Consider the following 27,291-nt stretch of genomic DNA (forward strand, 5'->3'; position numbering starts at 1 on the left):
GCCTGGGTGGCTCAGTGGTTGAGCACCTGCCTTCGGCTCAGGTCGTGATCCCAGAGTCTGGGGATCGAGTACCATATCGGGCTCCCTGAGAGGAGCCTGCTTCTCCCTCTGCCTATGTCTCTGCCTCTCTCTCTCTGCCTCTCTCTCTCTCTCTCTCTCTCTGGCTCTCATGAATAAATAAATAAAACCTTTAAAAAAAAAAAAAAAGGAAATACAGGCTGTCACTTATGAAATGAGTAAGTCACAAAAGCAAAAGGTAAAGAATAAGGAATACAGTCAATCAATATAAAAATGGGGTAATATGGCGATAGATGGTAACTACACTTGTGGTGAGCATAGTGTAACATATGGACTTGTCAAAGGCCTCTGTTACATACCTCAAATTAAAGTAACACTGTATGTCAACTATATTGCAATTTAAAATATTATTTACTCTGAGATAGCATGATTATGGGAACAGAAAATCCAAAATACTTTTCATATAAATGCTTCTAGAATTAAATGGTTTGGCAAGAATGCTGCTTAGAAAGCTAATACAAAAAAAAAAAAGAAAGCTAATACAAATAATTAATACACATACATATATACACATGTACACATACAAATTATATATGCACATATTTTCTGTATTACCAGGAAAAAATACTAAATAATGTTTCATAAATATTCTCCTTAAGGAGCACCTGTGTGGTTTAGTCAGTTAAGAGTCTGCCTTTGGCTCAAGTCCTCAGGTCCTGATCCTGGGACCCAGTGATTAAGCCCCACATTAGGCTCCCTGCTGCATGGGCTCGGGGAGGGAGCCTGCCTCTCCCTCTCTCCCTTTGCATCTCCCCCTCCTCTCTCACTCACACTCTCTCCACAAATAAACAAGTCTTTAAGAGAAACGTTCTCCTTACAATAATCTCAAAAAATGTCTGTCTGTGAGAACTCTAATAAAAACATGCCACACCTTGGAGGAGGCTGGAAAGGTATCTTACTGTCTTTCCAGGAAAGCCTCCACAGATACAACTAGATAACAAACACATTAGCAAGAATAACCCAGAAAAATAGCCCAAACACCTCAACTAAAGGTAAGGAAGAGACCACAACAAAGTAGGTAGAAAGTAGGTAGAAAGGGAAAAGATGTCTGAAGCTAACGGTGTTGGGGAAGGAGCCAGTGGCACAAAAAAGGGCAAAAAACTTTCAATATTTGACTTAGAAAATGAGAGTTCTTAAAACCAGGGGAACTTAAAACTTGGAATTGTTTTTTTTAATAGAAAAAGAGAGCACACATTCAGGAGAGAGTACAGGGGTGTAGGGGCAGAGGGAGAGAAAGAGAGAAAATCCTAAACAGGCTCCTTGCCTAGGACGTCTCACAATCCTAGGATTATGACCTGAACTGAAACCAAGACTGTAAGCTTAACCAACTGAGCCACCCAGACGCCCCAAAGCCTGGAATTTTAAAAATCAGTGGGTTAGGCTAAACAAGAACAGGAAGAGCATTAGTTAGCAGAGTCCCCACCCTTAAAGAGACAGCACCACAAACTGCCCTGCAGAAAGAACATAAAACCACAAGTTTGAAAAACACTGAGAGCAGACAGGAGTGAGAGGGATTTCCTCATTTCAGATCATGGCCAGAGAAACAGAAACTACAGGGAGATCCCTCTGGGAACAAAAGAGCTGGCAAGGACCATTTCCTTCCTCCACCTCCCAGTAAAAAGAATGGGCACATGCAGAAACCTGCAATAGGGCCAACAATCATTACCTAACTTGCTTGCACCAAGCTCCTCTTATTACCCCATACCCCTGTTTTGCTGGTCTTACCCTTCAAAATCTCCTTAGCTCCAGCACTGCAGGTCCTTACCCAAAATACCAGCACAAACCCTACCAACACCCCCAGCTCCTGATCTAACCTCTCCTGCAGGTCCTCAGTACCAGGGGTAGCTGCAGGGGCATATCTCACTTCCCAAGCAAACCACTCCCTATCTTGTTAATTATGCCCAGCCCCTGCTGAGGACCAAATATCACCACAACAGAGAGTTTCTGCATATAACTTGCACTGAAGGAAAAAGAGACTAAGACACAATAACAGAGCCCATGCAACACACTAGGACATATTCCTTGAAATGCCAGGCCCTGGAAAACAGGGGATACTGCACTACAGGGCACTATAAGGCCTCTTCTTCATAAGCCTATTATCATGAAGAGCAAGAGAATTAGCTGACATTGAAAACACAAAGAAACAAAAAAAAATAATTAATAAAAAAGAAAACACAAAGAAACAGACATAGAAGATCAAAATGAAGGACAGAAAAATATCTCCCAAATTAAAGAACAGGACCAAACCACAGAAAAAACAAAATGAAGCAAATTATAGAGAATTTACATTAATGATCATAAGATACCAACCGGACTTGAGATAAGAGTGGAGGACATCACTGAAATAGTTAACAGAGATTTAAAAAAAACAAAAAAAAAAAAAACAAAGATCAAGACAAAACAAATGAAATTTAAAACACACTTGGAATAAATAGCAGGCTAGAAGCAGCACAGGAATGAATTAATGACCTAGAAAACAAGAGTAATGGAAAGTAAACAAGTTGAGTAGAGGAAAGATAATTGTGCAAGTAGAGAATGATCTTAGGGGATCAGTGACTCCATCAAGCATATTAACATCTGAATTACAGGGATCTCAGAAGAATAGAGATGGGGGCAGAAATTTTATTTGAAGAAATAGCAGCTGTAAACTTCCCTACTCTGGGAAAAGAAACAGATATCCAGATCCAGGAGGCACATATATCCCCACAAATTAAATCCAAGGAGATCCACACCAAAACATATAGTAATTAAAATGACAAAAATTAGTAATACAAAAAAAATTTAAAACGGCAAGAGGAGATAGTTACATACAAGGAAAACCCTTAAGGTTATGAGCACATTTTTCAACAGAAACTGCAAACCAGAACGGCATGTTATAATATATTCAAAGTGCTCAGAGGAAAAATCTGCAGCCACTAATACTCTTTCTAGACAAAACTATCATTCAGAATTAAGAGAAATAAAGAGTTTATCAAACATAAACTAATTGAGTTCATATCCATTAAACCAGACCTACAAGAAATATTAAAGGGGACTCTTGGAGTAAAAAGTAAAGAGAAAATGAAGACAAAAAGCAGGGGTGCATGAGTGGCTGTCAGTTGGGTATCTGCCTTTGGCTCAGACCATGATACCAGGGTCCCAGTACTGAGTCCAAAGTAGGGCTTCCTGTTCAGCTGGGAGCCTACTTCGCACTCCGCCTTCCTCCTGCTTGGGCTCTCTTTCTCTGTCAAATAAATAAATAAAATCTTAAAAAGAAAAAGGCATGTGAAATATGACACCATATTCCTGAAACATTGTAAAAAGAAGGGTTAGGAAGGGATTTAAACTTAACATATAAAATTATATTATTAGTTTCTGCTTAACTATAATGGAATCTAAAATTTAAAAAAATAAAACCATGTAAATAAACTTAAGGGACATCTGGGTGCCTCACTCAGTGGGATGTCTGATTTTAACTCAGCTCATGCTCCCAGAAGATCAAACCCCATGTCTAGCTCCTCACTCGCTGAGGAGTCTGCTTAAGGATTCTCTCTCTCTCTGCCCCTTCCCCCACTCATGACTGTTTGCTCTCTCAATCTCACTGAAATAAATCTTTAAAAAATAATCTCAAGTGACCATCAACTTAATACAGACTACTATACGCTGAAATTTATATACAAACCTAATGGCAACCACAAATCAAAAACCAGTAATAAATACACAAACAATGAAATGAAAGGAATCCAGTTATATTGCTAAAGCCAATAAACAATGAAAGAGTACAAGGAAGAAAGGATCAGAAAAAAAAATCTATACAGACAACCATAAAACAAATAACAAAATGGCAATACATATCTATCAATAAGTACTCTGAATGTAAACAGATTAAACACATCAATCAAAGGCACAGAGTGCAGCACCTGGGTGGCTCAATTGGTTAAGTGTCTGCCTTCAGCTCAGATCACGATCCCAGGGTTCTGGGAACAAGCCCCACATTGGCCTCCATGCTAAGCAGGGAGTCTGTTTCTCCCTCTCCCTCTGCCCCTGCTCACATTCTCTCTCTCACTCAAATATTACCAGAAAACAAAACAAAAAACAAAACCATACACACACACACACACACACACACACACAGAATGGATAATAAAACAAGAACCATCTGTATGCTGGCTAAAGGAGACTCCTTCTACACTGAAAGACATGTGGAAATTGAAAGTGAGGGGATGGAGGGATGCCTGGATCTCAGGGTCATGGGATCCAGCGCCACATCAGGCTTAGCACAGTGTCTTCCTGTCCAGCTCCCTCGGGTCCTCCCCCAATTGTGTGCACTCCCCCTCTAAATAAATAAAACTTAAATAAATAAATAAATAAATAAATAAACAAACAAACAAACTCGAAAAAAAAGGTGAGGAGATGGAGAAACATTTGTCATGCCAATAGTTATCCAAAGAAAGCCGAGGAAGCAATACTTACACCGGACAAAATAAGACTTTAAAACAAAGATTGGGGATCCCTGGGTGGCGCAGCGGTTTAGCGCCTGCCTTTGGCCCAGGGCGCGATCCTGGAGACCCGGGATCGAATCCCACATCGGGCTCCCAGTGCATGGAGCCTGCTTCTCCCTCTGCCTGTGTCTCTGCCTCTCTCTCTCTCTCTCTCTCTCTCTGTGTGTGTGTGTGTGTGTGTGTGTGTGACTAATAAATAAATAAATTAATTAATTAAAAAAAAAATTTTAAAACAAAGATTGTAACAAGAAACAAAGACACCATAGAATAATACAGGGACAATCCAACAAGATATAACAATTATAAATATTTATGCACCAAACATGAGAGCTCCCAAATACAGAAAATAGTTAATAATAAACTTAAAAGAATCAATAGTAATATAATAGCAGTAGGGGGCGTTAACACTCCATATACATCAACGGACAGACCATCCAAACAGAAAAATCAATAAGTGAACAGCAGTTCTGAATGACACACTGAACATGTATTTAACATATTCAGAACATTCCACCCTAAGACAGAATTCACATTCTCTTCAATTGCACATGAAACATTCTCCAAAATACATACGAGGCCAAAAACCAAATGTCAACAAATTCAGAACTGAAGTCATACCATACATCTTTTCTAACCACAATGCTATGAACTAGCAATCAAACACAAGAAAAAATTTGGGAAAACCACAAATACATGGAGATTAAATAACATGCTACTAAATAGTGAATGGGTCAAGGGGAAAAAAAAAATCAGAGGAAATCAAACATTACATGGAAACAAATGAAAATGAAAACACAGTCATCCAAAATCTTTAGGATATGGAAAAAGTGGTTCTAAGAGAGAAGTGATAGGGGTGCTTGGCTGGCTCAGTCGGTAGAGCATGCAATTGTTGATTTCAAGGATATGAGTTCAAGCCCCACTTTGAGTGTTAACATTACTTAAAAATAAAATGTTAAAAAAAAGGAAAGTATGGAGCAATATAGGCCTACCTTAAGGAGTATGAACAATCTTAAATATACAACCTAACTCTACACCTAAAGAAGCTAGAAAAAGAACAAACAAAACCCAAATTCAGAAAAAAAATTTTTTAAAAAACCCAAATTCAGGAAAAGAAAGGAAATAATAAATACCAGAGTAGAAATAAATGATATACAAACTAAAAAGAAACAATAAAACAGATGAAACCAGGGGATGGTTCTTTGAGAAGATGAACAAAAGAGGTAAGCATCTAGCATGATTCCTAAGAGAGAAAGAGAAACCAAGGAAACAAAATTAATGAAAAAGGAGAAATAATACCACCAAAGAAATACAATTTTAACAGAATATTATGAAAACCTAGATGCAAATAAACTGGACAACTGAAAATAAATGGAAAAATTCTTAGAGAAACATGTAACTTACCAAAGTAAACCAAGAATAAATAGAATATTTGAACGGAACAAATACCAGCAATGAAGTTGAATCAGTAATCAAAAAACCCCCAGAGAACAAAAGTACATGGCCACATGGCTTCACAGATGTTTCTACCAACCATTTAAAGAAGAGTTAATACAAACTATTTGACAAAAACAGAGATGGAAGGAAAACTTCCAAATTCATTCCAGGTGATCAGTTATCACCCCAATACCAAAACACACACACACACACACACACACACACACACACACACACAAACTACAAACCGAGAGCTCTTATGACTTTGCATGCGAAAATCCTCAAAAAAAAAAAAAAAACATTATTAGCAAACCAAATCCAACAAAACATTAATAAAAATCATACACCATATTTGAGTGGCATTTATTCCTGGGACGCAAGATGGCTCAATACTCGTAAATCAACCAACAAAACACATCACATCTATAAGAGAAAGAACAAAAACTATATGATCATTTCAAGAAGTGCAGAAAAAGCATGTGACAAAGTACAACACCCATTTATGGTAAAAACCCTCAATAGAGTATGTCTAGAGGGAATATATCTCAACCTAATAAAGGCCTGATATGGAAAACCCAGTATCAAATTCATTCGTGAAAAACTTGAAAGCTCTTACCCTAAAGACAGGAACAAGATAAGGATGTTCCTCTCATCACTTTAATTCAAGATAGTAGTAGAGATCAACAGCCACAACAATTAGACAAGAAAATGTAATAAAAGGCATTGAAACTGGTAAGGAGGAAATAAAATTTTCACTATTTGCAGATGATATGATACTATACAATTCCCTAAAGACTCACAAAAAAAACTAGGACTAGGAAATGAATTCATTAAATCACAAGATACAAAATCAATGAAAAGAAATCCACTGCATGTCTATGCACTAACAACGAAGCAGCAGAAATAGAAATTAAGAAAAACCAAGCCAGGGCAGGGCAGAGTCCAAGAGGCAAAAGAGTAGGAGACCTTAGTTTCCCTCTGGCCTGAGGAATTCAAATTATCAGCTATCAAATTATTCTAAACACCTGCAAATTCAATCAGAGATCTACTGCAAACTCAACCAGAGATCTACTTCTAAAAGAATAGCTGAAACTCTACAAACAGAAAAGTGACAACACTCTGCAAGAATAACAAGATGGAAAAATGTACCTTAAAAAAGAGAACAAGAGGCATAACACAGTGCCAAAAACCTAATCAGTATGGATATGATATAAGTAACATTTTGGAACCAGAGCTCAGAATAATGATAATAAAGATACTAGCTGGGCTTCAAAAACCTATAGAAGACATTAGGGAATCCTTTTCGGGTGAAATACAAGAACTAAATTATAATCAAGTCAAGACCAAAAAGACTATTAATGAGGGTGCCTGGGTGGCTCAGTGGTTGAGCATCTGTTTTTGGGTCAGGTCGTGATCCTGGGATCAAGTCCCACACTGGCTCCCCACAGGAAGCCTGCTTCTCCCTCTATGTCTCTGCCTCTCCCTCTAGGTCTCAATCTTTAAAACAAAAGAAGGCCACTAATGGGATGCAATTAAAAAATGGAGGCTGCAACTGCAGGATAAATGTGGCAGAAGAGAGAATTTGTGATAAAGACGACAACCTGGGCAGCTCAGGTGGCTCAGTGGTTTAGCGCCACCTTCAACCCAGGGTATGATCCTGGGGACCTGAGATCGAGTCTGTCGGGCTCCCTGCATGGGGCCTGCTTCTCCCTCTGCCTGTGTCTCTGCCTCTCTCTCTTACTGTGTCTCTCTCATGAATAAGTAAATAAAATCTTTAAAAAAAAAATATGATAACGTAAGAGAACAAAAAAAAGCAGGGGACAAAAAGAGATTAACTACTGGATCATGAGGGAAGAAACTGAGAGATAAGTGGTACCACAAAGCTAAACGATATTAGAATAATTGGGAGCTCAGAAGAGGAAGGAGGGGGTGGTCAAAAGAATTATCAGAGCAAATTACAGCTGAGAACTTCCCTAATCTGGGCAAAGAAATAGGCATTCAAGTCCAGGAGGCTAAGACAACCCTCCCTCAAGATCAATAAAAATAGTCCACACACCAACATTGGATAGTAAAACTTGCAAATATCAGAGACAAAGAGAAAATCCTGAAAGCAGTTCAGGACAAGAGGTCCATAACCTACACAGTAGAAACATTAGACTGGCAGCAGACCAATCCACATAGACCTGGCAGGCCAGAAAGGACTGGAATGACATATTCAGGATACTAAATGAGAAAAATATGTAGCCAACAATACTTTATCCAGCTAGGCTGCCATTCAAATAGAAGGAAAGGGGATCCCTGGGTGCTCCAATGCTGGGTGGCTCGGTGGTTTAGTGCCTGCCTTTGGGTCCAATGTGTGATCCTGGAGTCCGGGGATCGAGTCCCGCACTGGGCTCCCTACATGGAGCCTGCTTCTCCCCCTGCCTATGTCTCTACCTCTCTCTCTCTCTGTGTCTCTCATGAATAAATAAATAAAATCTTTGAAGGGCAACCCAGGTGGCTCAGCGGTTTAGTGCCACCTTCAGCCCAGGGTGTGATCCTGGAGACCCAGAATCGAGTTCCACATCAGGCTCCCTGCATGGATGGAGCCGCTTCTCCCTCTGCCTGTGTCTCTGCCTCTCTGTCTCTGTATCTCTCATGAATAAATAAATAAAATCTTAAAAAAAAAAATAGGAGACATAAAAAGCTTCCAGGACAAACATAAACTAAAAGAATCTGTAATCACAGGGATCCCTGGGTGGCGCAGCGGTTTGGCGCCTGCCTTTGGCCCAGGGCGCGATCCTGGAGACCCGGGATCGAGTCCCATGTCGGGCTCCCGGTGCATGGAGCGTGCTTCTCCTCCCTCTGCCTGTGTCTCTGCCTCTCTCTCTCTCTCTCTGTGACTATCATAAATAAAATAAAATTAATAAAAAAAAAAAAAAAAAAGAATCTGTAATCACTAAACCAGCCAGCCCTGCAAGAAACATTAAAGATCATTTGGGACACCAGGGTGGCTCAGTGGCTGAGCGTCTGCCTTTGGCTCAGGTTGTCATCTCAAGGTCCTAGAATCGAGTCCTGCATCTGGCTCTCCCGGGGAGCCTACTTCTCCTTCTGCCTATGTCTCTGCCTCCCTCTCTATGTCTCATCAATAAATAAATGAAATCTTTTTTTAAAATCCTATAGAAGAGACAGGCAGTTTTCTGAATGGAAACAATGCCAATGTGAAGGAGTGCAATGGCTAAGAAAGCAGTTGTTAGATACATCCTGGACTTCAAGCTCTATTACAAAGCTGTAATCATCAAGGCAGTATGGTACCGGCACAAAAAAACAGATATACATCAATGAAACAAAGGAGAACCCAGCAATGGACCCTCAAGCCTATGTTAACTAATCTTCAACAAAGCAGGAAGAATATCCAAGAAAAATACAGTCTCTTCAACTATGATGTTGGAAAATTAGATAGCCATATGCAGAAGTATGAAACTGGACCATTTTCTTACACTATACACAAAAATAAACTCAAAATGGATCAAAGACCTAAATATGAGACAGGAATCTATCAAAATCCTAGAGGAGGACATAGGCAGCAACCTCTGTGACCTCTGTTGCAGCAACTTCTTGCTAAACACATCTCAAAAGGCAAGGAAAACAAAGGCAATAATGAACTACTAGGACTTCATCAAGATAAAAAGCTTTTGCACAGCAAAGGAAAGAGTCAACAAAACTAAAAAGCAACCTACGAAATAGGAGAAGATATTTTCAAATTTCTTCTCAGATAAGGGCTAGTACCCAAAATCTATAAAGAACTTATTAAACTCAACACCCAAAAGAATAACCCAATCAAGAAATGGGCAGAAGACATGGAAAGACATTTCTCCAAAGAAGCCATAAAAATGGCCAACAGAAACGTGAAAAAAATGTTCCACGTCACTTGGCATTGGGGAAATACACGTCAAAACCACAATACAAATCAAAATCACAAATCAAAACCACAAGGAGATACCAACTGACACCAGGGAGAATGCTAAAATTAACAATTCAGGATATGACAAGTGTTGGCGAGGATGCAGAAAAAGGAGAACCCTCTTATGCTGTGGGTAGGAATGCAAGCTGGTGCAGCCACTCTGGAAAATGGTAAGAAGGTTCCTCGCAAGTTGAAAATAGAGCTCCCCTAGGATCCAGCAATTGTACTACTGGAGTTTATCCCAAAGATACAAATGTAATGATCCCAAGGAGTGCCTACACTCAATGTTTATAGCAGCAATGTATGTCCACAACAGAACAGCCAAACTATGGAAAGTTCTCAGATGTCCATCAACAGATGAATGGATAAAGATGATGTCACAAACACACACACACACACACACACACACACACACACACAATGGAGCATTACTCAACCATCAAAAAATAAATCTTGCCATTTGCAACAACATGGATGAAACTAGAGGGTATTATGGTAAGTGAAGTAAGTCAATCAAAGAAAGACAATTATCACATGATTTCATATATACAATTTAAGAAACAAAACAGAGGATCATAGAGGAGGAGGGAAAAAGTGAGACAAAATCTGAGAGGGAGAGGGATCCCTGGGTGGTGCAGCAGTTTAGCGCTGCCTTTGGCCCAGGGCACAATCCTGGAGACCCGGGATCGAATCCCACGTCGGGCTGCCAGTGCATGGAGCCTGCTTCTCCCTCTGCCTATGTCTCTGCCTCTCTTTCTCTCTCTCTCTCTCTCTCTCTCTCTGTGACTATCATAAATAAATGAAAATTAAAAAAAAAAAATCTGAGAGGGAGAAAAACCGTAAGAGACCCTTAATCATAGGAAATAAACTAAGGGTTACTGGAAGTGGAGGGATGGGGTAACTTGGTGATGGATATTAAGGATGGCACATGATGTACATAAGACTGATGAATCAGCTTTAATAAAACCACCATTTTGCACCAAAAAAAAAAAAGACTGATGAATCAGTGACCTCTGAATCTAATACATATAATATGTAAGATGAATTTAAATTTTTTTAAAGGGGGGGCGGAACAAGATGGCAGAGGAATAGAGTCCCCAAGTCCCCTGTCCCCACCAACTTACCTAGATAACTTTCAAATCATCCTGAAAACCTATGAATTCGACCTGAGACTTAAAGAGAGAACAGCTGGAACACTACAGAGAGAAGAGTCTGTGCTTCTAACAAGTACAACTCATTTTAAGCCACTCTGCACTGAACAAAATGACTAGAAAGAAGAACTCACCACAAAAGAATCAGAAACAGTACTCTCTGCCATAGAGTCACAGAATTTGGATTACAATTCGATGTCAGAAAGTCAATTCAGAAGCACAATTATAAAGGTACTGGTGGCCCTGGGAAAAAGCATAAAGGATTCAAGAGACTTCATGACTGCAGAATTTAGATATAATCAGGCCGAAATTAAAAATAAATTAAATTTAAATATAAATAAATAGATAGATAAAAATAGAAATAAATAGAAATAAATAAATAATCAATTAAATGAGATGGAATCCAAACTGGAGGTCCTAACAATGAGGGTTAATGAGGAGGAAGAATGTGTGACATAGAAAACAAGTTGATGGTAAGGAAGGAAGCTGAGGAAAAAAGAGAAAAACAATTAAAAGACCATTAAGGGAAATAAATGACAGTCTCAGAAGGAAAAATCTACGTTTAATTGGGGTTACAGAGGGTGCCGAAAGGGAGAGAGGAACAGAAAGCGTGTTTGAACAAATCATAGCTGAGAACTTCCCTAATTTGGGGAGGAAAACAGGCATTCAGATACAGGAGATAGGTCCCCCCCTAAAATCAATAAAATCCATTCAACACTTCGACATTTAATAGTGAAACTTGCAAATTCCAAAGATAAAGAGAAAATCCTTAAAGCAGCAAGAGACTTATATGGGGAGAACTATTAGATTAACAGCAGATCTCTCCACAGAGACCTAGCAGGCCAAATAAAAGGACGGCAGAACAAGGACGGGCAGAATATATTCAGGGTCCTAAACGAGAAGAACATGCAGCCAAGAATACTTTATCCAGCAAGGCTCTCATTCAGAATAGGAGGAGAGATACAGAGCTTCCAAATAGGCAGAAACTGAAAGAATATGTGACCTCCAAACTAGCTCTGCAAGAAATATTAAGGGGGACTCTGTAAAAGAAAGAGGATGCCCAAAGAAATAATCCACAAAAACAGGGACTGAACAGGTATTAGGATGACATTAAATTAATATCTTTCAATAGTAACTCTGAACGTGAATGGGCTTAATGATCCCATCAAAAGACGCAGGGTTTCAGACTGGATAAAAAAGTAAGACCCATCTGTCTACAAGAGACTCATTTTAGACCTAAGGACACTGACAGCCTAAAAATGAAAGACTGGAGAACCATTTACCATTCAAATGGTCCTCAAAAGAAAGCAGGGGTAGCAATCCTCATATCAGATAAATTAAAGTTTACCCCAAAGACTGTAGTAAGACATGAAGAGGGACACTATATCATACTTAACGGGCCCATCCAACAAGAGGACATAACAATCATGAATATTTATGCCCCTAATGTGGGAGCTGCCAAGTATGTCAATTAACCAAAGTAAAGACATACTTTGATAATAATACACTAATACTGGGAGACTTCAACACGGTGCTTTCTAAAAATTACAGATTTTCTAAGCACAACATCTCCGAAGAAACAAGAGCTTTAAATGATACACTGGACCAGATGGATTTCACAGATATTTACAGAACTTTACATCCAAACGCAACTGAATACACAGTGTTCTCAAGTGCACATGGAACTTTCTCCAGAATAGACCATATACTGGGTCACAAATCAGGTCTCAATCGATACCAAAAGATTGGGATTGTCCCCTGCATATTTTCAGACCATAATGCTTTGAAACTTGAACTCAATCACAAGAAGAAATTTGGAAGAAATTCAGACACATGGAGGTTAAAGACCATCCTGCTAAAAGATGAAAGGGGTCAACCAGGAAATTAGAGAAGAATTAAAAAGATTCATGGAAACTAATGAGAATTAAGATACAACCGTTCAAAATCTTTGGGATACAGCAAAAGCAGTCCTAAGAGGGAAATACATCACAATACAAACATCCCTCAAAAAACTGGAAAAGAACTCAAATACACAAGCTAACCTTGCACCTAAAGGAACTGAAGAACAACAAATAAAACCTACACCCAGCAGAAGAGAGATAATAAAGATTTGAGCAGAACTCAGTGAAATAAAGACCAGAAGAACTGTAGAACAGATCAACAAAACCAGGAGTTGGTTCCTTGAAAGAATTAGTAAGATAAACAAATCATTAGCCAGCCTTATTAAAAACAAAACAGAAAAGACTCTAATTAATAAAATCACAAATGAAAAAGGAGAGATCACAACCAATACTAAGGAAATACAAATGATTTTAAAAACATATTATGGAAAAAAAACATATTATGAGCAGCTATACACCAATAAATTAGGCAATCTAGAAGAAATGGACACATTTCTGGAAAATTACAAAGTACCAAAACTGGAACAGGAAGAAGTAGAAAACCTGAACAGGCCAATAGCCAGGGAGGAAATTGAAGCAGTCACCAAAAACTTCCCAAGACACAAAAGTCCAGGGCCAGATGGCTTCCCAGGGGAATTCTATCAAACTTTTAAAGAAGAAACAATACTTATTCTACTAATGCTGTTCCGAAAGATAGAAAGTGATGGAATACTTCCAAACTCGTTTCATGAGGCCAGCATCACCTTAATTCCAAAACCAGACAAAGACCCCAGCAAAAAGGAGAATTATAGACCAATATCCCAGATGAACACAGAGGCAAAAATTCTCAACAAGATACTAGCCAATAGGATCCAACAATACATTAAGAAGATTATTCACCATGACCAAGTGGGATTTATCCCCGGGATGCAAGGCTGGTTCAACACTCGGAAAGCTATCAATGTGATTGATCATATCAACAAGAGAAAAAACAAGAACCATATGATCCTCTCAATAGATGCAGAGAAAGCATTTGACAAAATACAGCATCCATTCCTGATTAAAACTCTTCAGAGTGGAGGGACAGAGGGAACATTCTTCAGCATCTTAAAAGCCATCTATGAAAAGCCCACAGCGAGTATCATTCTCAATGGGGAAACACTGGGAGCCTTTCCCCTAAGATCAGGAACAAGACAGGGATGTCCACTCTCACCACTGCTATTTAACATAGTACTAGAAGTCCTAGCCTCAGCAATCAGGCAACATAAAGAAATAAAAGGCATTCAAACTGGCAAAGAAGAAGTCAAACTCTCCCTCTTTGCAGATGACATGATACTGTACATAAAAAATGCAAAAGACTCCACCCCAAGATTGCTAGAACTCATACAGCAATTCGGCAGTGTGGCAGAATACAAAATCAATGCCCAGAAATCAGAGGCATTTCTATACACTAACAATGAGACTAAAGAAAAAGAAATTAAGGAGTCAATCCCATTTACAACTGCACCCAAAAGCATAAGATACCTAGGAATAAACCTAGCCAAAGAGGTAAAGGATCTATACCTTAAGAACTACAGAACACTTCTGAAAGAAATTGAGGAAGACACAAAGAGATGGAAAAATATTCCATGCTCATGGATTGGAAGAATTAATATTGTGAAAATGTCAAAGCTACCCAGGGCAATTTACACATTTCATACAATCCCTATCAAAATACCATGGACTTTCTTCAGAGGGTTGGAACAAATCATCTTAAGATTTGTGTGGAATCAGAAAAGACCCCGAATAGCCAGGCGAATATTGAAAAAGAAAACCAGAGCTGGGGGCATCACAATGCCAGATCTCAGGTTGTACTACAAAGCTGTGATCATCAAGACAGTGTGCTACTGGCACACTGACACATAGATCAATGGAACAGAACAGAGAATCCAGAAGTGGACCCTCAACTCTATGGTCAACTAATATTCGACAAAGCAGGAAAGACTATCCACTGGAAAAGACAGTCTCTTCGATCAATGGTGCTAGGAAAATTGGACAGCCACATGCAAAAGAATGAAACTGGACCATTCTCTTACACCATACACAAAGATAAACTCAAAATGGATGAAAGATCTAAATGTGAGACAAGAATCCATCAAAATCCTAGAGGAGAACGCAGGCAACACCCTTTTTGAACTTGGCCACAGCAACTTCTTACAAGATACATCTATGAAGGCAAGGGAAACAAAAGCAAAAATGAATTATTGGGACTTATGATAAAAAGCTTCTGCACAGGAAAAGAAATAGTCAACAAAACTAAAAGACAACTTATAGAATGGGAGAAGATATTTGCAAATGACATATCAGATAAAGGGCTAGTATCCAAGATCTATAAAGAACTTATGAAACTCAACACCAAAGAAACAATCCAATCATGAAATGGGCAAAAGACATGAACAGAAATTTCACAGAGGAAGACACAGTCACGGCCAACAAGCACATGAGAAAATGCCCCGCATCACTGGCCATCAGGGAAATACAAATCAAAACCACAATGAGATACCACCTCACACCAGTGAGAATGGTGAAAACTAACAAGACAGGAAACAACAAATGTTGGAGAGGATGTGGAGAAAGGGGAACCCTCTTGTGCTGTTGGTGGGAATGTGAATTGGTACAGCCACTCTGAAAAACTGTGTGGAGTTTCCTCAAAGAGTTAAAAATAGAACTCCCCTATGGCCCAGCAATTGCCCTGCTGGGGATTTACCCCAAAGATACAGATGCAGGGAAACACCAGGACACCTGCACCCTGATGTTTCTAGCAGCAATGTCCACAATAGCCAAACTGTGGAAGGAGCCTCGGTGTCCATCAAAAGATGAATGGATAAAGCTGTGGTCTATGTATACAATGGAATATTACTCAGCCATTAGAAACAGCAAATACCCACCCAGCATTTGCTTCAACGTGGATGGAACTGCAGGGTATTATGCTGAGTGAAGTAAGTCAATCGGAGGACAAACATTATATGGTCTCATTCATTTGGGGAATATAAAAAATAGTGAAAGGGAATAAAGGGGAAAGGAGAGAAAATGAGTGGGAAATATCAGTGAGGGTGACAGAACATGAAAGATACCTAACTCTGGGAAACGAACAAGGGGTGGTGGAAGGGGAGGTGGGCAGGGGGTTGGAGTGACGGGTGATGGGCACTGAGGGAGGCACTTGACGGGATGAGCACTGGGTGTTATGCTATATGTTGGCAAATCGAACTCCAATAAAAAAAATATACAAAAAAAATTTACAATGGCACCCAAAATAATACTTAAGAATACACTTAACCAAGGAGATAAAAGACTTCTACTCTGAAAACTATAAAACACTGACAAAAGAAATTCAACACAATACAATGCAAAGAAACAGAAAGGCTCATAGGTTTGACAAATATTGTTAAAATATCCATACTACCCAAAACCATCTACAATTTTACAATCTACATATTTAATGCAAACCCAATCCAAATACTGATAGCATTTTTCACAGAAGTAGAAGAATCCAGACTATAATTTATATGGATCCACAAAAGATCTTGAATAGACAAAGCAATCTTGACAAAGGAAAACAAATCTAAGTATTACAATTCCAGATTTCAAGCTGTATTACAAAGCTGCAGTAATCAAGACAGAATGGTACTAGGGGCGCCTCGGTGGCTCAGTTAAGTGTCTGCTTGGTTTCCACTTGGAAACCAAGTGATCTCCAGGTCACAGGACCCACAATGAAGTGTGGAGTCTGCTTGGGATCCTCTATCTCCCTCTCCTTCTGCCATCCTCTAGCTCACACTCTCTAACATAAATAAATAGGTAGCTCAGTTAGCTAAGTGTCGCCTTTGCCTCAGGTTATGACCTCCAGGTCTGAAATCCAGCCGCATGTCAGGAAACCCTGCTCAGCAGGGAGCCTGCTTGAGCCTCTTCTCTGTCTCCCTCTGCTGCTTCCCCTGCTTGTGTTCTCTCTTCTCTATCAAATAAATAAATCTTTAAAAATAAATCTTAAAAAAAAAAAAACAAAAAAACAGTATGGTACAGAGACAAAAACAGTCACATAGATCAATGGACCAGAACAGAAAGCCCATGCCTGGGGGCTCAGTCAGTTAAGAGTCTGCCTTTAGCTCAGGTCACAATCCCCAAGTTCCGGGACTGAGCCCCACATCTGGCTCCCTGCTCAGTTGGAAAGCCTCCTTCTCCCTGTCCCACTTCCTCTGCTTGTGCATGCTCTGTGTCAATAAAAAAAAGTTTTTACAAATGCTTTAGAACAGAAAACCTAGAAATAAACCAAGTATATGGTCATAAAGAGGACATGAACACAATGGGAAAAAGCCTCTCCAAAAAAAAAAAAAAAGCCTCTTTAACAAATGGTATTGGGAAAACTAAATAGTTGCATCCAGAAAGAATGGAATTGGACTACTTTCTTACACAATACAAAAAACATAAACTCAACATGGATTAAGGACTTAAATATAAGACCTGAAACAACAAAAGTCCTAAAAGCTCTGACATTAGCCACAGAAACATTTTTCTAGATATATCTCCTGAGGCAACAGAAACCAAAACAAAAATAAACTACTGGGACTACATCAAATAAAAAGTCTTGGGGGTGCCTGGGTGGCTCAGTTAGTTAAGCATATGCCTTCGGCTCAGGTCACGACCTCGGGGTCCTGGAATCAAGACCCATGTCAGGTTCCAGCCCCAAACTGGGCTCCTTGCTTAGCAAGAAGTCTGCTTCTCCCTTTCCCTCTCCCCTCCCTGTTCATGCTCTCTCACTCACTCTGGAGTAAATTTTAAAAAATAAAAATTTTGAAGTCTCTGCACAGTAAAGGAAACAATAAAACAAAAAGGCAACCTACTGAATGGGAGAAGATACTTGCAAATGACATATCTAATAAAGGGTTAGTATCCAAAATACATAAAGAACTTAAGCAACACATACGTACAAAAAACAATCCAATTAAAAATAGGCAGAAAATATTAACATATTTCTCCAAAGAAAACATACAGATGGCTAGCAAACACATGGAAAGATACTCAACATCACTCATCATCAGGGAAATGCAAATGAAAATCACAATGATACCACCTCATACCTGTCAGAATGGCCAATATCAAAAATACAAAAAAAAAAAAAAAAAATGCTGACAAGGATATGGAGAAAAAGGAACCCTCCTTCACTATTGGTAGGAATGCAAAATGACACAGCCACCATGGAAAACAGTACAGAGGTTCCTGAAGGAAATAAGAGAACTACCCTACAATACAGGAATGACACTACTGGGTATTTTACTGTAGCATTACTTACAATAGCCAAACTATGGAAGCAGCTCAAGTATCCACTGACAAATAAATGATTAAAGAAGATGTCACACATATGTAATGGAGTATTACTCAGCCATAGAAGAATAAAATTTTGCCATTTTCAAGGACATGGATAGAGCTAGAGAAAGTATAATACAAAGCTAAATAAATCAGAGAAAGATAAATGCCATATGAATTCATCACTCATATGTAGAATTTAAGAAACAACAAATGAGTAAAGGAAAATAAGAGGCAAAACCAGAAATTCTTAACTGTAGAGAACTGATAGTTATGAGAGGGGAGAGAGGGATGAGAGAGATGAGGAAAATAGAGGATGGGGTTTGAAAAAGTGTGTTTTTAATGATGAAATAAAAGAAAATGATTAAAAAATTATTATCAGGGGTGCCTGGCTAGCTCAGTCTGTAGAGCATGTGACTTGTGATCTCAGGGTGACAATTCTGAGCCCCACAATGGGCATGGAGCCTACTTCAAAGAAAAAAATAAAAATAAATACTGTTAAAAAAAAAAAGAAAAAAACAAGTCTATACAGAAACACAGAAAATTATGAGAGAAATTTAAGAACATGTAAATAAAAATACATTTACCATATTTAGAGATAAAGAGACTCAATACTGTAGAGATGACCATTCTCTTAAATCAACAGATTCATGGTAACCCAAAAGGTATATATGCAGAAATAAGGCATTGATTCCAAAGAGAAAGTTCCACAAGGAGCCAAAATGCTCTTTAAAAATGACAGAGTATGGCAACGTAATATACAGCACGTTGTCTATAATCAACTACATTGTATTGCATATGTGAAAGTTGCTAAGTAAGAATTCTTAAAAGTTCTCATGATAAGGGCAGCCCCTGTGGCTCAGCGGTTTAGTGCCACCTTCAGCCCAGGGTGTGATCCTGGAGGCCTGGGATCAAGTCCTGCATCGGGGTCCCTGCATGGAGCCTGCTTCTCCCTCTGCCTGTGTCTCTGCCTCTCTCTCTTTCTCTCTCCTGAGTAAATAAATAAAATCTTTAAAAAAAAAAAAAAAAGTTCTCATGATAAGAAAAAAGAATTGTTAACTATAAATAGGAATGGATGTTAACTAAACTTATTGTGATTTTGCAATATATACAAATATTGGTTTACTACATTCTATATCTCAAACTAATATAATGCTATATGTCAATTATACTTTACAAAAAAAAGAATGACAGATTAATTAGAACTTCCTTTACCAGACAGCAAGTCTGGTTATGAAGCTCCAGAAATTAGGATGCTGGGCAAATAGCTAAAGATTAAGCAAAGAGACCAATGTAGTGTATTAAAAATCCCAGACCCATGCACATAAAACACCTAATTTATATCAAAAACTCATACTGAGAAATGAAGAAAGGATGGTCTTTGCTAAAGTATTGGGACCAATGGTTATCTATAAGAAAATTAGGGGCACCTAGGTGGCACAGTGGGTTAAGGGGTCCAAGTCTTGGTTTTGACTTAAGTCATGATGTCAGGGTCATGAGATCGAGCCCTCCATCAGGCTCTGCACTCAGCGTGAAGTCTGCCTGAGATTTCTGCCTCCCTCCCTCTGCCCCTCCTGCTCACATGCTCTAAAATAAAGCTTTAAAAAAAAAAAATTAATCTTGATCCATTACTCACACCATACACAAAAATCAGTTCCAACTGAGCTGTAATCAAAATGTGAAACAAGAGAACTTCTAGAATATAGGAAGATAAGTTCATGACCTTAGGATAAAATAGACTTCATCCACAATTGAAAACATAAGGCTACCGAAATGTTTTTGATAAATTACAAACCATTAAGCCTGAGGAATATTAGCTCTTGATGGGACACAGGAGACACAATGAAAAGCAATCATAGTAGGGAAGAAGACCGTAGCAATTTAAGTATGTCAGACAAAAGATTTGCATATAAAATATGTAAGGAATCTATACATCTGTAAGGAAAAAAGCAGACTATGTGATCTTTTCACAACAGATAAAAGACTTGAACAGGTACTTATAAAAAACCAAATGGCAAATAAGCCTATGAAACAGTGCTCAATTTTAAGCCTATGCAACAATGTTCGATTTCATTACAGGCATACCTCGGAAATATTACAGGTTCGGTTCTGCTCCTCCATTATAAAGCTAGTATGGACAATAAAGCAAGTCAAATGTTTTTGGTTTCCCAGTGCACATGAAGTTGTGTTTATACTATACTGTAGTCTATTAACTACGAAGCAGCATATCCAAAAATAATGTAATGTTTAAAATTGAATTAAAATTCTTTATCGTTAAAAAATGCTAACCATCACAGGAGCTTTCAATGACTTGTAATCACTGATCACCATAACAAATATAAAAATAATGAAAAATTTTGAAATGTTCCAAAAGCTACCAAAGTGACACAGACACAAAGTGAGCAAATGCTGTTGGAAAAAAATGGCATCAACTGACTTTCTTGACACAGGATGCCACAAACCATCATTTTGTAAAAATCTCAGTATATGGGAAGCACAAAAAAAACAAAGTTCAATAAAACAAAAAATCTCTCTGCTACCATACTTATTGTGCTTCACAGTAACTGACATTCACAACATGTATGTTCTTTAAAAATGCAGAAAAATGGTAGTAGGTCTTGTAATACAGACTAAAGTCAGGCACATGAGTTCCCTAAGTTAACCATCTTTCAAGTAAAACTCTAAAAACCCAAAAATTTCCCAGCACAAATTCCCAAGCAAGGAAAGTTAGAATCAAGAGAAGATTCTTGTGAATAGCTACTAATATTATATTTTACAAGTAGTAAATGGCTAAATTTACTTATCTTAAATTCATAACTTCTACAAATTCAAAAACTTTTAAACAAATTCTATTTTTATTATCTTTTAAAAAAAAAAGGCTTCTTGAAATCAATTTTTTCAATATAATCCAGGAAATGCACCAATTACTCAAAACTTGTCTTTTATGGACATAAAATTCATGTTATTAAAATTCTAGACATTATTCCCAAGATTAAAACCAATTCCAAATAATACTTACATTAGATACAACTGTAATAAATGCATGTGCTATAAGAAATGGCAATGTTTCAGGAGTTCCAAATTCAAAGCAATCCTTCATGAGAGAAAGGCCATTTTTCCCACAAAACAAACACACATAACGAAGCAAATGCAATGGTACTTCTACATCCTAAGGAAAAAAAATATTTTAAAATTCATCAGGAATAATTTTCATTTTATTACCAATATGGAAAAGATACTGATGAGACATAAAACTAAACTCAAAGACCTACACGAACAGAAAACCAAATTTTCCATAAACCTGAGAATAAGAAAAATAAACACTTACATTCATATCACAGAATGCCCCTAATATGTTGCTTTCTTGGGTTGATATATCCTGATTAAAAAAAAAAAAAAAGTAAACACAATCAGGTTATCCTATGACATAATCATCTCCGAAAAAAAAACAATTTTCTGTGTCTATTAAAAAAATACAATATTCTAAAAGACTTGAGTTTATAAAATCTGAAACAGGATTTGCAATTGCTTCTCATAATGAATAATAGTATTCCTAACTTAAGCTAATATGGCCAGTTCTAAAATGTATTTTAAGTCTTCTCTAAAGAAATCATTCTATGCTATGTACTATATATTATCTTGCTTTAAACAAAAATGTTTCCACAAAGAATTGGGTTGTTACAAAAATTTAGTAACTTAGTTAAGTGGCTTTAAAACTGAGCTCTGGAATTCCCCAAGGTATACTCACAAGTTTCACAATGTGCTTTATATACATATGATTTAAACTACTCTAAAGCATACTCATCCGCTGCTGGTGAAAATATAAACTGGTATGACCTTGTTGGAGGACAATTTGGCAATATTTATCAACATTTAAAATGCATATTCCCTTTGACCCAGCGATACATCTTCTGGTTATTTACACTAACAACTAATAAAAGTAGTGCTGGAAAATGTTTAATGATGCTCAATGAAATTATTTATATTTCAAAATTACCAATAAATACCCATTAATTGGATGGCTAATTCAATTGTGGCATAACCAGCCAGTGTTTTATGCAGCTTCCAAAAATAAGGTGAATACCATGATGGCTCTTTTTGGGATGACTGAACAATTCTAAAAATGGAGTTTGGTAATGGTTATATAACTCTATACATTTATTAGAAGGGTTAAAGTTATATACTTTAAGCAATTCATTTTTATGATTATTTCTTTAAAAAGCTATGTACAGGCACAGAAAGATACTATCCTGAATGTTTTTAAAAATCAGGATTAATACAATCTGATTTTCATTACTTTTTATATGTCCAGAAATAATCTGAACTAATTTCCTAACAATGGTTTTTCTTTTTTGTGATGGAAAAAGAAAGGTTCAAGGCTTAAATCTGTAGTTGTATATTCTGTATTTTTTAGTCACACTGAAATGTTACTTTTATAATCAGAAAGCTAGATACTTTCACCTGAAAAAAGTTAGCTGCCAAAGAAACCTTTATTCATTGCTGTTACATGCTTTATCTTAGTCCCATTGCTGAAATAAAGTTTGAGAACAAATGATCAAGGGCATCACATAAAATTCTCACATTTCAAAATATCAAAAACTGTGCTAAGACAGGTCAAAACATTTGTCAAAGTGTACTAAACCTAAATCCTTTCCTGAGCTTCTACTAGTAGAACCACAGATAAAGCTTTAAGTTATTCTTACAGAAGCTTTAGTCTTCAACAAGTCCAGAACGTAAAAACACCTATGGTATTAAACAGAGATTCACGGGCCACATGAACCATGCTACATTTTTAGTCTAGGGTCAAGATTTCTAGTGCCCAACAAGGACACAGCTAGAAACTGTCCTTGGCTCAGCTGGTTAAGCATCTGCCTTTGGCTCAGGCCATGGTCTCAGGGTCCTGGGATGGAGCCCTGCATCAGGTTCCCTTGCTTCATGGGGAGCCTGCTTCTCTCTCTCCTCCAAGCTCCTGTTCTCCCTATCTCTGGGGCTACCTTTGTATCTCTCAAATAAATTTTAAAAAATTTTTAATAAAATCTTAAAGAAAAAATATCCTAACAGAATTCTAATCTGATATGTAAAATGTTGCTCATGGACTTGGTTACATACTCAGAAGAACTGTTTTATCATGTCTTGTTCCTACTCTGGCTACATGAAGCCATTATCCTAAAGTATCAATGCAATCTCATTTTAAGTAGTATACAAAAAGTTAACATAGATCTATAGGTAACAATAGGAACACTAGGAAACCTACCTAAAATCTGAATCATTTTTGTTTAAAAAGTTCTAATTTTTTATGATCCCTAAAAAAAAGCCTTAAAAATCCTATCAGTTTAAAACATTTTTGTCCTTTCACAAAAGCTCACATTTACTAAGTAAAATAACGCCATTCTATTTCCAGAAGTAAAAAAGGAATCTGCCTATTACTTTAAAAGAAAATAGGGACGCCTGGGTGGCTCAACAGTTGAGCATCAGCCTTTGGCTCTAGGTGTGATCCTGGGGTCCTGGGATCGAGGCCCGCATCAGGCTCCTGGCAAGGAGCCTGTTTCTACCTCTGCCTATGTCTCTGCCTCTCTTTGTGTCTCATGAATAAATAAATCTTTAAAAGAATAAAATAAAATAAATGAGTAATTCTACATCTAATTAAACAAATGTTAAAACAAAACAAACAAAAAACAAATGTTGCTCCCTGATAAACTGATAAAAGGAAAGCTAGTGGATTAAGAATATAATTTTTGCTTAAGAAGAAGTCATTAGCATGGAAATCAGACAGTAGTGACAGTTCCCCAACTGTGGGAATATACTACAAATTACTAAACTATATACATTGTAAGAGTGAATTTAGAATTTTTTTAAAGGTTTATTTATTTATTTATTTATTCATTCATTCATGAGAGATACACAGAGAGAGGCAGAGACACAGGCAGAGGGAGAAGCAGGATACTCGCAGGGAGCCCGGTGTGGGACTCAAACCCAGGACCCCTGGGATCGGGCCTGGGCCAAAGGCAGTCATTCAACCACTAAGCCAACCAGGCGTCCCTAGAATTTTTTCAATTTAATAAAGGGTAAAATCTGTCAGTGCCAAGTGGCAAGAGAAAACCAAAACAGATTCAGAAATTTGGAACATAATGTACTTATTTAGTCTATCTAATCATACTACACACATTTAACAAGCACACTGCTTTCTCTTCTTTCTATAATTTTTATACTCATTTCACTTAGAATAAAAACTTAAAATACTGGGGCAATATATCATAGATTTACATATAATGATTCAGGATTAAAAAAGAATGTAACAGCTCCTGCCCCCACAAAAAAAGTTTAACCTGAATTAAATATTACTTATTTCTAATTACATCTTTTAAAATATTATCAACTTTGATAGGAAAGAAAAAAGGATACAGACAGGAAGGGATGGGGGAAGAGAAGGGGCTCTAAGTTCCTATCCTATTACTGACAATAGATTCAACAGCTACAGAGGTTAGTTTGAAGTGATTGAGAAACAGTGTAGCAGAATGACTTGAATTCTACAACTGTCTCAACAATATACTGTGCAAGAGTGATCAAAACGTTTTAACCTGTGTAAGCCAGTTCCTCTTGGGACTCCTGGTTGACTCAGTCAGAGGAGCATGCAACTCTTGATCTTAGGGTCATGAGTTCAAGCCCCATGCTGGGTGTAGATATTAAATAACAAAAAAAGAAAAAAAAAAGGCTAATTCCCTCTTATATGAAATAAGGTGGTTAATTAGGTTTCTTAAGTCACAGCTATCTAAATAAATACTGTTACATGAGTATTGAAATCATCTTATAAAGCATCTTGGATCTATTCCTCTTTAGAATAGTCAAAATCAAAATTAAAGAGGACTATTACCATTTAAACCACATGGCTACTAGGATAGAAACTATAAACTTCAAGTATCTGTAACAGATCATTACTAATGTATTAGAAAACCTGGGAAACAGCTCTATTATGAACAGAGTATTACAGAAGCACACAAATTCTGTATAAGGAGATTTTAGTATAACACTATATTACATTATATCTAAGGTTGTTTTTTATTAGAATTTTACCAGAAAGACATCATGAAACTATTGCTTTCAACCAAGTAGTCACATGGAATGACCCTTAAGAACAGTAATTAATGAGGCACTTTATTTCAAAACAGAAAGTAGAGAAGGGTGACTATGCTTATATTTGGAGATTTTTTTTTCTAATCATTTTTAAAAATGGTAAACTAGTGAGCAAATTGATTTCAGGAAGAAAATAGATGAGACGTGGCATTGCCATAATTCTATTGTTAAGAAATCTTAAACTGGAAAATTTTATGAAAAAACTGCATGAATTTCATATATCTGGGTCCCTAATCGAATTATTTTCAGTATATTTCAATTATCAATTTAAGGCTTTAAAAACACTATTCACATGGTGTTCAGATTAAATTTTGCTTGCTTGTACAGACTCCATTTGTTGAAAAAGGATTCTGAGCTGACATTTTTTAAGGATGTTTACTAAATATCTCACATCGTTTAAGATTCATTAAAAGATTCTGTATGAAAAAATAAGAAACTAGGAATTCTAGAAGGCAGAGTACAATCTGACTTAAAATAATCTTATGCAGAATTCCAATTGAGGAAATACCTACCTCCTGGGCTATGTTTTTAAGTAGTCTCAATTCAACGTGAAAACATTTTCAGTAAAGGATTATTTTTTTTCAAGATGAAGAAAGAAGTTTAAGTCATTATGAAAGATATAGAACAGATAAGCCAGAGAAAATAGGCAGATTTGTTTCTTAAAGCATGTGATAGAAATGTTAAAGTTCACAATGAAATGTTACCCCCTCCTACCACCCAGAGATGGGAGTCTACTTCATACCCCTTTGAATCCTTGTTAATTGTTTCAACCAACAGAGTGTGGGAAAATTTATACCATATTGTTTCAGAGACTGGACCGTAAGAGGCCTCATAACTTACACTTTCACCTTCTTCGATCAATGCTAAGACTACCATGTAAAGCAGCCAATCAATTCTAGTGGAGAATGTGAGGCCATATGGAGAAAAACCAAGGAGCCCTAAACACCACCCAGCACCAACTGTCAGACATATGAGAATCATGTTGGACCTTCAAAGTCTTCCCACTTTCAAAGCAAAGGTATTGCCTAAGTGAGGCTACATAAAACCAACAGAGGAACTACCTAGCCAACTCAGAGAATAATGAGAAATAATAAATCTGTATTGTTGCAGGCTACTTACATAATACGTTACCATATAACTGTCTCAATTGCCACCATGTGTACAAAGCAATGCCATCAACTAAATAAACCTAAGTTTGTTTTTAAACTCTTGGAAAAGCTGCAAAAATATCACTTATTCCATAAGAAAGTACTACCATTTAAAACTATTAGTTCATGGGGATCCCTGGGTGGCTCAGTGGTTTAGCACCTGCCTTTGGCCCAAGGCATGATCCTGAAAACCCGGGATCAAGTCCCGCATCTAGCTCCCTCTTCTCCCTCTGTATACGTCTCTGCCTCTCTCTCTGTGTCTCTAATGAATAAATAAATAAAATCTTAAAAATAAAAAAAAAAATAATAATAAATAAAACTATTAGTTCAGGAATAGTTTAAGTTTTTTAATTAAAGGAATCCCTAATTCTGTTACCAATATTTAATGAAAATGAAATTCAAAATTCCAGATGCTTCTTTTTCTTAAATTATTACTTTTTGGAAAATTGTCCAGTAAGTAGAGCATGGATGTATACCAGCAAAACGTTTAAATCACTGACAGTTTAAGTTTTATGAGTTCAATGTATAAATCTTTCCTTAATAGGACTATACTGAACAAATGTCAAACCAAGTTGCTGCAGAAATGATCTAGAGAAAACTAGAATACTTTTCCTAACCACAGTGTTTTATAAATTTTTCCATCAACAATACCTCTGTCTTCACATTTATTCTTAAGTGAGAAACTGTCAACATAACTTGATATTACTT

General features: G+C 37.3%; 1 protein-coding gene across 4 annotated transcripts in view; it reads right to left on the reverse strand.

Annotated features, from left to right (window-relative positions):
- Nucleotides 1-27,291, reverse strand: part of USP34 (ubiquitin specific peptidase 34) — a 246,821-nt gene that overhangs the window by 167,756 nt on the left and 51,774 nt on the right. For all 4 annotated transcript variants that reach the window (XR_005987998.1, XM_041756567.1, XM_041756568.1 and 1 more), the window contains exons 4-5: nt 21,633-21,683; nt 21,324-21,473 (exon numbers count right to left, since the gene is read on the reverse strand). Coding sequence is in view for 3 of the 4 variants with exons in the window: in XM_041756567.1 (XP_041612501.1) it covers nt 21,324-21,473; nt 21,633-21,683 (201 nt within the window). In the remaining variant the exon portion in view is untranslated. The remainder of the gene's footprint in view (nt 1-21,323; nt 21,474-21,632; nt 21,684-27,291) is intronic.

The sequence above is a fragment of the Vulpes lagopus genome, chromosome 5, assembly GCF_018345385.1.
Source record: "Vulpes lagopus strain Blue_001 chromosome 5, ASM1834538v1, whole genome shotgun sequence".
Taxonomy (NCBI): Eukaryota; Metazoa; Chordata; class Mammalia; order Carnivora; family Canidae; genus Vulpes; species Vulpes lagopus.